Source organism: Poecile atricapillus, chromosome W (genome assembly GCF_030490865.1).
Source record: "Poecile atricapillus isolate bPoeAtr1 chromosome W, bPoeAtr1.hap1, whole genome shotgun sequence".
Classification (NCBI taxonomy): Eukaryota; Metazoa; Chordata; class Aves; order Passeriformes; family Paridae; genus Poecile; species Poecile atricapillus.
The window spans coordinates 88,215,252-88,230,602 of NC_081288.1; the positions used below are offsets into that span (position 1 = coordinate 88,215,252).

Here is a 15,351-nt window from a genome sequence, read left to right on the forward strand (position 1 = left end):
GAACCAGGGAGGCTTAGGAGAGAGGGGGTGGGCAAGAGAGGGGTAAGAGGGGGAAAAACCAAGAGGGTAAGAGTAAGAGAGGGAGAGAGGGAAAAACAAGAGCAAAGTTCCTGTTACAATACATGTCTTTCTATAGTGAATATTCTAATTCTTAGTAACCAATCACTACGAGACACACCCACTTAAGATTTTACATACAGCCTATAAGAATTACTACATTAACATACAGTGTTGCATTTCAAACTCTAAAAGCTTTACAAATTCTTCCCTTTCTTCTTGACCTTTGGACTTTCTATCTGCAGAAAGACATTGTTTCATCATCAGGGATTCTCTCTCAGGTGGCTAGGCTATTGTTCTTTGGTCATATAGTAACCAGTACTCAGCATCTTATGACTCAAAGCAAGCTTTCATTTCTACTTTGATTCTAGGCTTCATACCTTCAGAATCTTTTTTCAAACAATCACATTCATAAGGTTTCCCTGTTTCATCCTCCCCAACACTCAATAATTCAAGTTGTAGAGTGAGATATGTCTCTCACTATGTGAGAAATACAGTAGAATAAAAGCAAAATTTTGACAATTGTTGTGTTGCACATGCTTAATATAATTTAAAGTGTAATGACAATGTTGAACAATATTGTTGGTTAAGTGATACCAATGCTTTATGGATGGTAATAATGGCAGCTGTGGAGAAAGCCCAGTCCTCTGACAGGCTTCCTCTGTGGAGGTCTGCCCCCTAAGATAAAACTACTTAGTCGTAGTGATTAAGCTGTGGACCCCTTCCTGCCTCAGGACCCCATGTTATCTCCCTGTTAACTATTTGTCATTTTACCCCGGTCTCAGACCATTGGTCCCTTTCCCAATTCTCCCCTTCCCTATAAAAACCCCAGATTTTGCCCAGTTCAGTGGAAGGTTGTCACTGGCTCCCTTCACTGGAGCCTGCAAATAAAGGACCCCCGCAGAATGTCATACGATCTCCTGTCTCTCGTCTACGTGTCGGCTGGGGTAACCCATGAACAGAGCTGACTGGGCTGATCTGAGCTGATCACTGCACAGAGCTGAAATCACTTCTAAAATAGCTGATCACATGAATCCTCAGGCCGCACTCTTAAGGGTTACCCCTGGCTGGAAACTGCCTGAGACTCCCTGGATGGCCACTCCTTCCAACCTCCATCTAGGATCGTTGGTGGCAGAGGTGGGGGTCGGACAGACCCCCAGTCCCCGCTTCAACAGGCAGCCTGATCTTATTTTCTTTAAAATAATTGAATTTTTCCATCTGCTCAAGTCTCAAAGTCAAAGGCAACATTTCTTATAGAATCAGATTCAGTATTGGCTTTCAGAAAGCCTTATCCTTGTAAACTAGTTGAAAGCTACAAGTGTGTCGTAGTTTTAAACTAGTAACAAAAAATTACTTATTTCTTGTTGTGAGATATGGATTAAAATAAGAGCAAAACAGGCTTAAAACTTAAAAGGAATAAAGACAGTTTATTAACAAACTACTAGAATAAGAATACTAGAATAAACTTTCAGAAAACCCTTTTACTTTTCACTACTTGACTATTTCTTTGTACACATAACAACATAGAGACAAAAAAAATTTTACAATCTTGGTGGTCAAAAACAGTCTCAATTTCTAGAGTCTTCTCATCAGTCCCCGTAGAGAAACAGAAGTTTCTTTCTGCTAATCTATGGAGTTTTTAGAGTTCACTCCTCCCATCTCACACTACTCTGAGGTGTGCATGGGTCAAATGAGTCCAGGGATGCTATTTTTAAGGATAAGTTATTCAAAGGTAGAAATTTTCTTCATTTGTTTCTGTGAGCCTTCTTGGAAAACAGCCATCTCCTTGGCTCCTTTAAGGCTTTAAAATCTTTACTTCACTCGTAAGTTCCAGCAACTCACAGTATCACAACCACTCTTTCTTTTCTCTAAAGTCCACACTTTGAATACTCTATTCTTCCTATACTCTAGTCATGAATTAAAGGAGTCTTCTAAACTATTATTGTCCATCTCCATAGCTGTAACAGAAAGACCTTTCAGCAGCAAGCATCTTCTTTTTTCTCTCTTTCTTATTTAAACTTAACTCTTTTCTTCACTGTTTTTAGTGGTTTTATGATGTCTTACACATTAATTGTCTCTCTTTCTCTGTCTTTTCTAAGAAAAAAGAGTAATCTGTTTGTTTATGTAGGTAGTAAAAGAATTAAAAGTTTTAAGAAAGCTGCAAAAGTTCATAGTGTCAGGTTTCAGTCCAGCAGCAGACCTTGAAAACTGAACCAAGCTACTAGGCTCTGCTTCCCTCTCCTCCCCCCCCCCTTTCATCCCTCGCGGCCTTCATCGGCCGAGAGAGAGAGGGGGGGTGGAGGAGGTTATTACAGAGCCTGTTACCTTCTCAAAGCCAGAAACCAAAAGAGTTCGAAAGAGCTCTGAGTGTACTTCTTAAGGGGGTGTTTACAAGTTGAATTCACTTTTTAATGGTCAGAACGGCTGTCAATTCTTGGAAATGACTGATAATTGGTTTGGAGGAAAAACTCCCATCAGCCACCAGTAGCTTCAACTTCCCCTCTCTTCAATCTGTCTTAAAGCTGAAGCTACCCCATGACAAAGTGGAGGCTTAAAATTAGACCCATATTTTGTAAGATCGTGGCCATCTTCAGATATTTGCAATTTCTTCTGAGACTGCTGTTCTTCAGTTTTGTACACAGTATCAAAGAGCTGGGAAGAGGAGCTGCTGGCCTTCCAAAGACTGCACTTGTACTCCAGTATAATAACAGTAAATAGTAGTTTTCTCTCTTGACCATGCAGCTGATAAAAGGCTGTGTGGCCATAGAATGTGCTTAGCTTTTGGAAATACTGTAATTCAAATAGTCCTCTGCTGGATAGTCACCCCTCCATGACATCCACTGAACTCTGTTGGAGTCCGCAACCTCAGGATCTTGTCCAGAGAAGCCGCAGGATTCTGGGGACCAGCATGGAACACCAACGAGATGGGCTCCCGGTTCATGAAACCATTTATTCAGCATGGGAACAAACTCAGATGCAGAACATAGAGCCCTGAACAAAGGCAGAGCCGGGGTTTTTGAGGGACAGAACTCCTGAGGGTCTCCACCCTTGAGGGTGGAGTTCAGGGTCAGGGACCACTAGAAACACAGCAAGGGAGAAACCCCCCAGGAACTCAAACCCAATCAGAACACCTGGGCCGCCCTTCACAAGGGGTTTGGGGTGGGACTCTTTGTCTTCCCCGAGGCATGTTGCCACAGAACTCTATCCATGAAACTCTACTATCTTAGAGTTAAATGTTAACACTTGATTACTAAAAGCCTACTAAGACATTTTGAAATTGAAATGAGCTACTTAGAGTATATGGCACTATATAATAGGAAAGAAAATATTAAAATTAAACCACATAAATGGACTGAAAAACCCATAATGCTCCAACCTAGGATTTGGGCTACACAATGTACTTTTTTTTTTTTTTTTAAAAAAAAGCACTTTTCAGTGAGTAGAAATTGAAAAATAGTGTTTGTTGGCCAAAACATAAACGTATGTGTTGACATAATGAGGTCTGATTAAAACTGAACCAGTGCCTTCTGCTAGGAAGAATGCCAGTAAGTTTTTTAGGTGTAGCTGCCTGGATATAATTAGAGTATTCTCCTTCCCAGATGATATCATGACCAGCAAGAGCTAGGCCAAGCTAACATGTCACCCTGAGAATCAGACCTTTTGATATTGTTTTCATAATTTCTAGCCACTTTCCCAGGAAAGTAACTATAAACATAGGTGTTTATACATTCCATTAAAGATATGCATTTTGATGGATGTCTCACGGCCAGTGTGGTTGGGAAGGTGGTAACCTAACTATCCAATCCCTGGTTGTGGTCGGAAACCTATAAATACTGAAAAAACAAATAAACTTCTCTTTTTTCACCACACTTCAAGCTGGGTCCATGTGAATCATTTCATGTCTGACAGTGACACTAACGTCTATGAAAGTTTTGTGAGGATTGTTCTGAACAAGTTTTCTTTGTAGATGGCTTATAGGCAAAACTGTGAATGCACTATCAATGGCCTGATACAACTGTTCACTTTAGTTAATACAGAAAATGAAAGCTAGATTTTGAAACAAATATTAGAATTGCTTGTTTCATGTTAGAATGTAAAACAAGATATAAGAATCCTTGGTGTCAATAGTTGCCTGTTATGTAGCTGGCTGAGGGCTGCATAAAATATCAGGTAAGAGAGTGAGGTCTGTGATAAGCAAGGCTGGACACTTGCTAATAAATCATAGGTCACCTGTGTTTTGTGGAAGATAATATAAATCCTATAGTAATACACTTCTAAATTAAATTCACATGATGAAATATGGCCATGAGTGATGCAGGAATTCTGTGATTCTCACATTAATACTGTCTAAAGTTCATATCTCATATAAAAATTAATGATAGCACTTATATACACATGGCCTTCCTGAGCAGGTCGCTTGGTAATTCTAATGTGTCATTTGTTTGTTTTACTTAAGGAATCAGCTGGAGGGGATATTCAGTCTCCTTTAACACCAGAAAGTATTAATGGGACAGATGACGAGACAGTGATGGCGGAAGTGACGCAGAACTCAGAACCAAGGGCTGAGCCAACCCAGAACGCATTGCCATTTACCCATAGGTACAGATTCCATTCCCACATCCTGATTAAGTGATACTTATCTCCTTCCTTGTTAAAGGGACCTTCTTCCATGTCATGGCTTCCAACTAGCAAAAAGTTTAAATTATGTAATTAAATAAAAGAAAGGTTTGCTTTCATATTTACATTATAAACTTTGTTTTCACAAAAAAAAATGAGGAAATGTCTTTGAGTAACATTTTGGTGCACATTATTTTGTAGTTTAATAAGCTGAATGTGAGCCCTTAAACACTGGTTAGTGCAGGTGTCCCTTTAACAGGAAGCATTATTTCAATGTGAGATCTTAGTAAAGTTGATTGCTTCTTAGAATATTCAAATTTAATTATTTCTGCACACATTTTCTTTAAATGAATGATAGGATTGTATGCCAGCCTTTCATTGTTGAGTTGTTGGAATAAAAGGGACTCTTACAACACTTATGGATTATATAATTTAAAGCAGCCTTAAATTAAACAGTTCTTTGAGAGTTGAAAACATTTTTCAACTTCTTTTTGAAACATGAGGGAAGTGTAGTTCTGCTTCAGACTGTATTTTAAATCATTGCATTAGGAATACTGTACTCTGTTCTTTAAGAAAACTAGGTCTTTTAATGATACAAATAATGAATTAGGATGGGCATATCCTGTGGGAACAGTGCCAAACACCTGACATCTTAAACCAAGATTAGAACAAGAGCATTTTGACCCTAAAGGCTCTGCTAATCTGTGTGTTTGCTGAACCTGCTGTGGGAAATCACTTTAGTGGAAAACCACTCTGTGTGTGACTTACTGTGGCCAAAGAGAGTCACATGAATGGAATGCTTACAATACGTTTTGTGTTACAAAATTAGCAGAGATTCTAGGGTCCAATTAGAGCATGGTTGTTTATCTGTAATGGACAATAATAAAAGGAGCTCATATGAGGGAAAAAGAAGGAAGGGGAAGAGAAAAAAAAACCCACCACCTGTGGAACTCAAAAACTACAACACTATCGTTGTGCTTTCATCGCTGACATCTTGGTTTTTTACATTTAGATTTTTTCTTTGCATTTGATTTCATCACCAACACTCACCTATCAGAAATGACTGTACATGGGACACTCAATAAAACACATTATATACTGAGATTATGGAGAGTAACTTAAATATTTAATAAACTTTGCTCTAAGTTAGAAATAGTAGATTTATTTTTTTAAGTATGGTCTGAATTAGTTTAAATAGAGTTTAAGAGCTCTTGATCAAAGATTGGGGAACAGTAGGATGTCAGATATGTCATGCAAAAAATTCAGAATGAACAGAAATGTAATTGTTCAAAACTTCTCATTATTTTGTAAAAGAATAATACTATTAAGCATATCTGGAAAAAAAATTACATTTTCAAATTATAAAAACCAAATACTTTTTTAGCTGAGTGATTGTGTTTATTTTTATACTTCAGTTGTGACCAGTGCAGCTATTGCATGTTTTACAAGAAATGATGCTTTGTAAGAAAACTGTGAATGTTGAAGTAGTATCAAAAATGCTACACATTAGTGTCCTGTAATGAGGTAATTTAAACTTACTGTTTGTGCCTTGGAATTCTCTATCAATATTTTTGTGAAAGGGAGTTGTGATAAAGTTCATACAGGAGTGCTGGTGTTTGCTGGTTTGGTTTTTTCTTAAATGAGATCTTCCCTCTGAGTTTGAACATGTAAATATCTTTTCTGGTATGCCAGTATAGTAACTATGCTTTGCTATACATTGACAATGACTGAAGATAGTTTTTGAAACTTCCCAGGTGTAATTTTTGATGCTGTAGAATAAAGCTTACAAAATTTTTACATGCTTTGCATTTATATATTTACTTCATGTATGCAGTATGGGTGCCTTGTTTTAGTATGTTGTCCTGTTAAGTACCACTAGCTAGAATTTGTCAACCAACAATAACTGCATTTCAAAATTTACTTTTCATGATGATTTGCACAAGAATAATTTGTAGTGCCAATGGCAGCTTCAACTTTGTAAGTGAGCTATTACCAAAAAAAGAAAATTTGTTCAAACCCTTTGAAATTAATTGAATTTTGGACTAGATAAGGTTTCTATTAGAAATAAAAAAGACTCATATGCGTTAGTTGGGGGAATTTTAATAATGGAAAGCTCAAGTGAGGACGTTTATATATTATTTAACCCAGACAGAAAATGTTTTCAAGTGTTTTCGGTCTTTTTTTTTTTTAATATAAGAATACTTTTGTATGTCTCAGTATCAAGGAACACTGTCTCAATCAGAGGGAAATTACCATTTAAAGAAATGTATATTCCAAAACATTCCAGTTATTTTACAGGCACCATTGTTTTTCAAAATGATGACAAAATTTAGTTTGGGAATTAACTGCTTTGATTGGATTTGTTAGATGTAATGAAGGCTCTCTAAAATGGCACTATGCAACACATGCATGAAAGAGGTGGAAAGTGAAGCCTCCGGGATTGTGCTAGTGTTGGTTAAATGGCCACTTTTTTATAGAAGCATTTCATCATATTAAATTAGAAACTAGGTAGACATACCTAGTTGCTTGTGCTGGATGAAAGTGTATTATCTGCAGAAAGTCCGCCCCTGACTTAAAAAAAAAAAGACAAGCCAAAACCCCAAAACCTTACACCCTGATCTTTGAAGACTCCCTGGACTTTTCATGTGTCAAGGGTGCAGAAAGGGATTGTTGTCTCCTTGTTCCCTGCCCTTTTGATGCTGCTATGTGTTGGTGACACTCTGTCTTAGGTTACAATGTAAGATGTAACCAAAAGTATGTATTTTTTTACCATCTTCATAAGATGCTAAAAACAGGTGGGGCAGTGTTATCTCTTCCATGACTCATCCCTGATAATTCCCTCCAGAGCCTATCTTCTGCTAAGGGGCCATCAAGTCTCATTGCATGGCTCATAAAATTACGTCATCCCATTTTGAAATGCTCTGCCCAGGGGGAGAAACAAAGCATTCCTACCTGGACATAATCTGCCATTTGGAACACCATGAGCAGAAGTACCTATAACTTTTAAATTATTTTGTTTCTTATTTCTCTCTCTTGATTCTGCTGCTGCTTCTTCTGTACTTCTTTTCACTCCTGGATTTCTCAGTCTCCTCTGAGCTGAGCTCCTTGGGGATACTCCTTCACGGGGAGTCCCGCTTATTACAGTCCTGCAGGTCAGGACAAAAACTCCAAAGCCTGTTAGGATCTTGTTTCTTGTGTTTATTAGAATGTTATCACAAAACTTGGCAGGTCTCTCCATGTTGAGAGACCGCCAGCTCTTCACCACTCTTCACAGAAGTAATCGTGAATGCCAGTTTATTTCTATCTTTAGCACACTTTTATAGGGTTCTACAGGGTCTGCAGGCAGAACAAGCTACTATTGGCTAACACACACAGTTTACATTTTTTCTCTTACACACAGGGATATTGTTTTGCTTTACTCTCTCTTCTGCATGAAGGTTTCAAGGACTTTAGCCCTTAATATCACGACTTATTTCAAAGGCTGGTTTGTGCATACAGGCCTTTACTAATATATAAAATATAGCAACAAATCCCCCTTTCTCTTTTTGCACAAACCAGGCTTTGGATAAGATAACATACAACTTAGACTGTCATCCCAATTAACATTATAAGTAAAGTCCGTCCCCCTTCTAGCATAAGAGACCTCAACCATCCAGTGATGCCCCAGCTGGCGAACCAACTTCCAATGGGATCACTATCTTCTTTCAGGGCATGTAACCCATCCTGTAGTTGTTGTAGTTGCTCATGGATGGAAGCTGAATGATCAGCAAGATCCAAGCAGCACATGCCTTCAAACTCTCCACAACCATGTCCTTGTGCTAAGAGCAAAAGGTCAATTGCAACTTGATTTCATAGTACTGCATGATACACTACTCACATCGGCTGAAAGCTCACTTAACATTGTGGATGTTAAGTTCAATTCTTCCTTAGTCTAACAAGCGAGCCTTTTTAGAGTTGCTAAACTTTAATTCATTCAGGCTTCGCTTTGACTGTTTGATGTTCTTCATTTTGCTAGCTATATTCAACAATTGATGTAAGCTTGGGTGGAACAAAGTGAGTTTCCCAAGATAACAGGGTCTTCTATGTGGATTAGCAGGAATCTAATTCCATGCTCTATCTCCACAGATTAGGAATATGGAACTAGGTGATCATTTTGGTAATTGTCTTGTGAGATTGCACCATGAATAAAGGCTTTACTTACAGTGGTAATAACGAGATCAGCTATAGGGTTGACTGCAACCCAGTGCTGTATTACTTTGTTAGAATGACTTTTTGTCGGGGGTTCAAACATTATCCATCCACCCGAGGTATTGGTGGAACATAACAAATCCAATTCCTCTGAGGGTTGTAACATTAAGAACTTCGGTAATTTTTGCTTGCTAACAGGCTTCAGGTTGTCTTAATGTGAAGCCAACAGTGCGATTGCACTCTTGCAACATTGCCAATCGATTCAGTCAAGTCTCATTACTAATTAAACTTTTAAATGCCGGAGGATCCCATTCAGGGACTCCTATGAGACAGGTGCGAAAGGATCTCCAGGGGTGGCTAGGCTCAAACACATTGACCTTTGGCCAGTTCAATGTGCCAGAGTGACCCATATGTTCTGTCACTTTTGGATGTTAGTTAGCAGACAGTTGGTCAGGACTATACACAACACAATTACCATAAGCATTTTACCATGTAAATAACACCATATTTGCAAACTCACAGCTAGAACTTCAATCGTTAAATGAACTTTCAAAGATGCTTACACTACCTCTTGAAGAGGGAATACTTATACTTTATACTAACATAACAATTACTACACAAGCTAAACACTTAAACTATTGTCTAACTACTTTTAACACAGGTGCTCTGGTATATATGTAGTCTAAGCGTGAAAGCAATTTGCTGAAAGGGTAAACACACAACTACAATTTGCCTTATATACAGTTAAATGGAGTCTCTACACTTCTTAGATCTTCTACAGAATTTCTCCAGCACGATTCAGTCCTGGAATGTTCACTGCTCCCGTGATGTCAGCTGGCAGTTGATTGGTGACTGAGGGCTTTGATGTTCAAGTTGTTCTTCAGATCCTTCTAAATCTTAAAACAAAGGATACCTGAAAAATTGGTAGAGACACAACATCATAACAACAACATAAAAGTTCTGTTGGCAACTGTCTATATAGTGTTCAGACACAACTGTGTCCTGACAGGTCCACTTCTGATCCATGTCTGGAGTACCAAGGCTGTGTGATGACATCTCTGTTCACTGGATCTCATGTGTTCAGAGGCACACAGTCTGGTCAGATGAACAGGTGACCTTTCTGAACCTGCCAACAAAACACAGACACTTCTCTCCCTGAAGTTAATGAATTACACTAATTAAATGCTTGTGGGGCATCCATTTTCCCCCGTTTTTCTTAAAAAAAAATGAGATGTACTTCTGTTATAAGCAACAACATCAACACAAAACCATATACACAATTAATAAGAACTTATACTAGTTAAAAATCAATTAAATCTTAAACATTATTAATAACATATATAATATAAAACTGCTATTAATTACTAAAACACTGCACTAGCATCCTATAGTTAGCAAACAAACAGAAACAAAAATCAGTGAAGGATTGGATCATCACCTCCGGAAAATGACTCTCCAAGCCCACTTCAAAATTGATCCAGCTGTCATATTAATAGGGTCAAATTGCTGAGTCAAAAAGTGACTCAAATACTGATTTGGGACAGAAAATATCTGGATCTGTTGGCAAACATTCTATCCAGGTAAAGTCAAGGCTTGGCCAGGGCCTGGCTTTAAACTGGAAAGATGCCTCTTAACTCATTTCTAAAACAAGGTTCTCAATAGTAGCAGCTATGAGATGCTTACAGCATAGCAAACTGTTAAAATGCATTTGTACAAAGCAAGGGATCAGAAGCCTTAGGTACCAGACCAATTAAACCATGCAGCAGTTGGTTTAATCTGGAGCCTCCCCCATGGCAGCTGATCCTCAGCAATGGTACATCTTCTTAAAATTCTGGAAACACTGAAAAATAATAAAGCTATGAAAAACAAAATTGCAGAGATTGCAACAACCAATAGAACTCCCAATGAAGTCAAGGGTGTCACAGACTGCATTCACTTCTATCCACAAGCAGGTGTTCATCAGTGTTTCATCACAGCTGTCTCAGCTGTGGCCGTCCTCCTCTCTCTAGGAAAACAACTATACTTTGCAGTTTAAACAAGTGTCTCCAAGAAAACATAAAACAATTTCAATCAAACAATATCTAAACTCAACAATAATTATATATGACAAAAGGAAATAACAAACTTAACCTTAAAAGAATATCTAAGTTAGAAAACTTAACTTAAAAACATTCAAGCCTAAACATTATAAAACTTGACTATCCTTAATTCTATCAGCACTTAATCTATATTAAATGAAAACATAACTTAATCTTATTCTGTTACTACAAAAGAGCAACTAAAAGTTTAATATATACCTTTTAAACACAATATAACAATAACATAAATTCACTATAAAGATTATAAAGATGTAGCAAACACATCATAATTCTATGTCATCTAGCTTTAAAAATAACCCACAATAACTGCAAATGTTACTAAAAATACTTATTCATAATAGAAATTTGCCTAGTATATGCTTAAATTGGTTAGGATGTTAAAGTGCAGTTTTTCTAGAGAAAAACCACCACAACAACACAGGATTTGGCAAGTTGCCATCCAGCTTTTATAGCACTTTTCAAAAACATTAAGTCCAATTTTTAAACTAAAATCTAAAATCCAAATTGGTATATATGCAGTTATATGTGTTTATATAACAAAAACTCACATTAAAATTCCCTTATTAAAATTGTAGAAAAAACAAGCAAATAGATAATATATACCTTAACTTAACTTTGTCTTATACAGTAAAATTCTCTTGACTAATTATTTTTTAAACAACAAATCTCTTCTGTAGATAACACTAATTGGAAGAAGGTTTTCCTAAAAGCTATAAATCATACCATGTTTTAACCTTGGATTCTAAAACCAATTATTGCAAGGCAACTTCTGTTAAGCACTTTTTTCCCCCCCTTTTTTTTTTTTTTTTTTTTTTCTTTTTTCAAACCTTCAAAGAACCACAATAATTTCTCTAGTAAAACTCTAAAAACTGCAATTGCATAAACTCATAATTACTTAAAACACAAAATTAACTCTACAATGGTATATAAAAACATTTTGAAAACCCAATAAATCACGACCCTGCAACAAACCAGGCACCATCCCAGTGCCCCCCCCCGAGAGAGGGAGCGGGGGGGTGGACTGCCCGCTCTGCCGCTGCTGCAGCTCTGCTCTTATCTTTCTTCACATTCTCCATATACTCTCGCAGCGAGGAAAAACGGAGAGAAAGAAAAAAAAAGCCTCACAAAGTTAACTTTAACAAATGCAGTTTTTCTCTCAATCTCTCTTGTTGTTTGCTGATAGAAGAAAAAGGCATACTTTTGCAAAAGCAGGCGATTTTACACGAAAAGTCTCTCACGGCCAGGTGCTAACAACGGTGATCATTGCGGTTTATCAGCTTCTAATTACAAGGATGAATTTTGAACTAGATGCCATATAGTTTGAGATTTTTTGACTAGTTTGTCTCTCTTTGAAGCTGTCTGAGCCACCTGTTTCTGCTCAGCTCTTTCTGTAATTGTTCAGAGTGGCCTTGGAACTTTTCTTGCGCTGCTTCTACCCCCAGGGTACCTTTGTTCTTTGCGCTCACCTCGCTCCCTCATATCTTCCTGGTTCGGGTGGGAACCAATTTAAATTTGGCTTCTTTTCTTCCAGGGTGGTAAAGATGGAACTTAAATAAGATAGCAATGTTAAAAATGACTCCAAAAATGAAGCAAATAGTTCTGGATGTATCACATCCTGCCATAACTGAACAGATTCTGTTCGTTGTTTCAGCGTTCCCTGTGGAACTTTTTTCTCATTATTTTCTTTTCCCTAACTCTCTCTCCCTCTCTCCATGGGCAGTATAGATAGGAGAGCTTGCCCAGCAGTGGGAGGTAAAGGCATCTGCCGCTGTGACGCAGGTAGAATTACAGGGCTCACATCCTCAGCATATCTCACTTTTCTGTTTTTTAAGGTATTAATTACAATCTGCCAAGTTCGACCGAGAAACACAGTGTCCTTGCTCTTTTCCGTAATTGCCGTTTCCCATATCAGAGCCGATATATCAGTCCGTTCTTGCCCCGCAAGAAGCAGTGAGCACTGCAAATGCTCATGACAATTAGCCCATATAATGAGCATATTCAGGTCCTTTTCCCTGGCTGCTCCGCCTCGTTTAACGAGGATGCAGAGAAGCAGTTTTTCTGCCGCTACAAATTCCACATCCATGTTAGCAGCTCGGTGGCAGGGGGGAAGGGTGCGACCCTTCTACCACGCCCCTGCCTTCGGACTCCCCCAGCGACTCACCCCCGTTGATTCGTGAGCCGCCTATCTGGTACCGATCCAAGGCAGCATCTATCTGCACTCAGATCCGCTCCACCAACCTCGGTCCAAGGCTCCGTCCCACCGTGTGTGGATCCACTGAAGCCCCCCTGCCCGCAGGGTGTCCCGTTCAGAGCGCCAAATGTTGAGAGACCGCCAGCTCTTCACCACTCTTCACAGAAGTAATCGTGAATGCCAGTTTATTTCTATCTTTAGCACACTTTTATAGGGTTCTACAGGGTCTGCAGGCAGAGCAAGCTACTATTGGCTAACACACACAGTTTACATTTTTTCTCTTACACACAGGGATATTGTTTTGCTTTACTCTCTCTTCTGCATGAAGGTTTCAAGGACTTTAGCCCTTAATATCACGACTTATTTCAAAGGCTGGTTTGTGCATACAGGCCTTTACTAATATATAAAATATAGCAACATCTCCAGACTTTCTGCACAAGTTTAATTCACCGCAATCTGGATAATTTCTTTCTGATGGTACAAAATGGCCTTGTGGCTCACTTTGGCTTTGAAAGCACAAAGTATCCCTGAACTACGCAGTTTTTTTATCTTTATACTTATTCTTATCCAATTAACAATAGACACGTATATTATTTTCCTTAATGATCCAATGACCCATCACCTGTGTGCTGTACTGTGGCATTTTCAATCCAATCACCTACTATTACCCAAAAACCTCTAGAAGAACATGAAGAAGGAAAAGAAACAACATTCTAAATTCTCCATCTTGTCTTCTGCTTTCTAAACTAACTTAAACTCTAAACTTTAACTTTTTCACCCAGTGGCTTAAGAAAACTCTCTAATTTACACACTTACACTTTTAGTTTTTCTAACTTTAACAGTTGTTTTCATGTAACACCATAAAAACTGTAAAAAACGAGATTCACTTAATAAATTATAAAAAGTTTAATATAAACAAAAAGACAATTAGGAGACAAAGGAAATAAAGCAAAGGGTTAAAATGGCCGGGTGCCCTGGAACATTGCCAGGAACACACCTGGTATCTTGGGAACATCCTTTTCATCCCCTCCTGCTGTGAGGGTTTAATGCATATTCAAACTTTTTCAAGAAGTATTTAGCATGTCCCCTCCCTGGTTCCGCCTATTTAGAACATGCTCTGTATGGTTTTTTTTTTTGGTTATCATCATTATTTTTGAGTTTGGTTTCCTTTCTTCTGCAAATCGTCAGTATTGATAAGTCTGGGCCCCTTCCCTCTGCCACCGGTGATGGCTGGGCTTCACGTCCATCCTTCCGCTGCTGCCAACCGCCTGGTCCTGGCTGCTGATAACAACCTGGTCTCCATTGTTTTCCACTGATAACAGCTTGGGCCCCACTGTCTTTGCCCTCTGGGGTTTCCTTGCTTTGTACTAGAAATTCCTTTAAGCTTAAAACTTGTTAGCAAGAAAAAAAGTACATACATAGCTAAAAAGTATTTAACATATAATATTCATCTTAATACTTGCAAAAGCCAATATCACAATACAGATTTATAACAAAAACATACTCATAAATTTCATGTTATATGAAATTCAGTGTTCTTCTGGATCTCAGAGCTAAGCATCAGAAACAAGAAGCTCATGTAGGGTCAATGGTGCTTCAGTCTCTCATGGACAGAACTCCAGGCAGCATAGGAACAATAATATGAATGGTACTCCTGAAAGAACCTCAAGAACATACTTATAGGAGCAGAGCAATGTGTACCATGACAAGGATTAGAGGGGCCCTGCCTTTAGCCAGGCAGAGGAAACGGACAATCAGATCTATTGGACTGTGTGGATCTGATCGTCTGGCACATCTGACCCTCAAATGTATATGGCTTTGTTTGACACTGGCCCTCAATGAACCTCGATGCCATCAAGGTATGTGGGAGCAGAATCAATTTCTATTTCTGGGGTGACAGGGCGATCCCAGCAGCTGACATTACTGGAAGCTGAAGTGAGTTTGACTGGAAAGGAGTGGCAGAAATATGGCATTGTGACTGGCCCAGAGGCCTGATGCATCCTTGGCATAGACTATCTCAGGAGTGGGTATTTCAAAGATACAAAAGGACATAGTTGGGCTTTTGGGATAGCTACTCTAGAGACAGAAGAAATCAGACAACTGAATTCCCTGCCTGGTCTGTCAGATGACCCCTCTGCTGTGGGATTGGAAAGAGTTGAAGAACAGTTATCAGTCGCCACAGCAACAGTGCACTGTCAG

General features: G+C 38.6%; 2 protein-coding genes across 2 annotated transcripts in view; one reads left to right on the forward strand and one right to left on the reverse strand.

The window, feature by feature from the left end:
* LOC131591649 (homer protein homolog 1-like) overlaps positions 1 to 15,351 on the forward strand; it is a 380,529-nt gene that overhangs the window by 151,494 nt on the left and 213,684 nt on the right. The window contains exon 5 of the mRNA XM_058862585.1: positions 4,514 to 4,656. Within this exon, the coding sequence (XP_058718568.1) occupies positions 4,514 to 4,656 (143 nt within the window). The remainder of the gene's footprint in view (positions 1 to 4,513; positions 4,657 to 15,351) is intronic.
* LOC131591648 (uncharacterized) overlaps positions 1 to 15,351 on the reverse strand; it is a 51,645-nt gene that overhangs the window by 6,965 nt on the left and 29,329 nt on the right. The gene's annotated exons all lie outside the window — the stretch shown is intronic.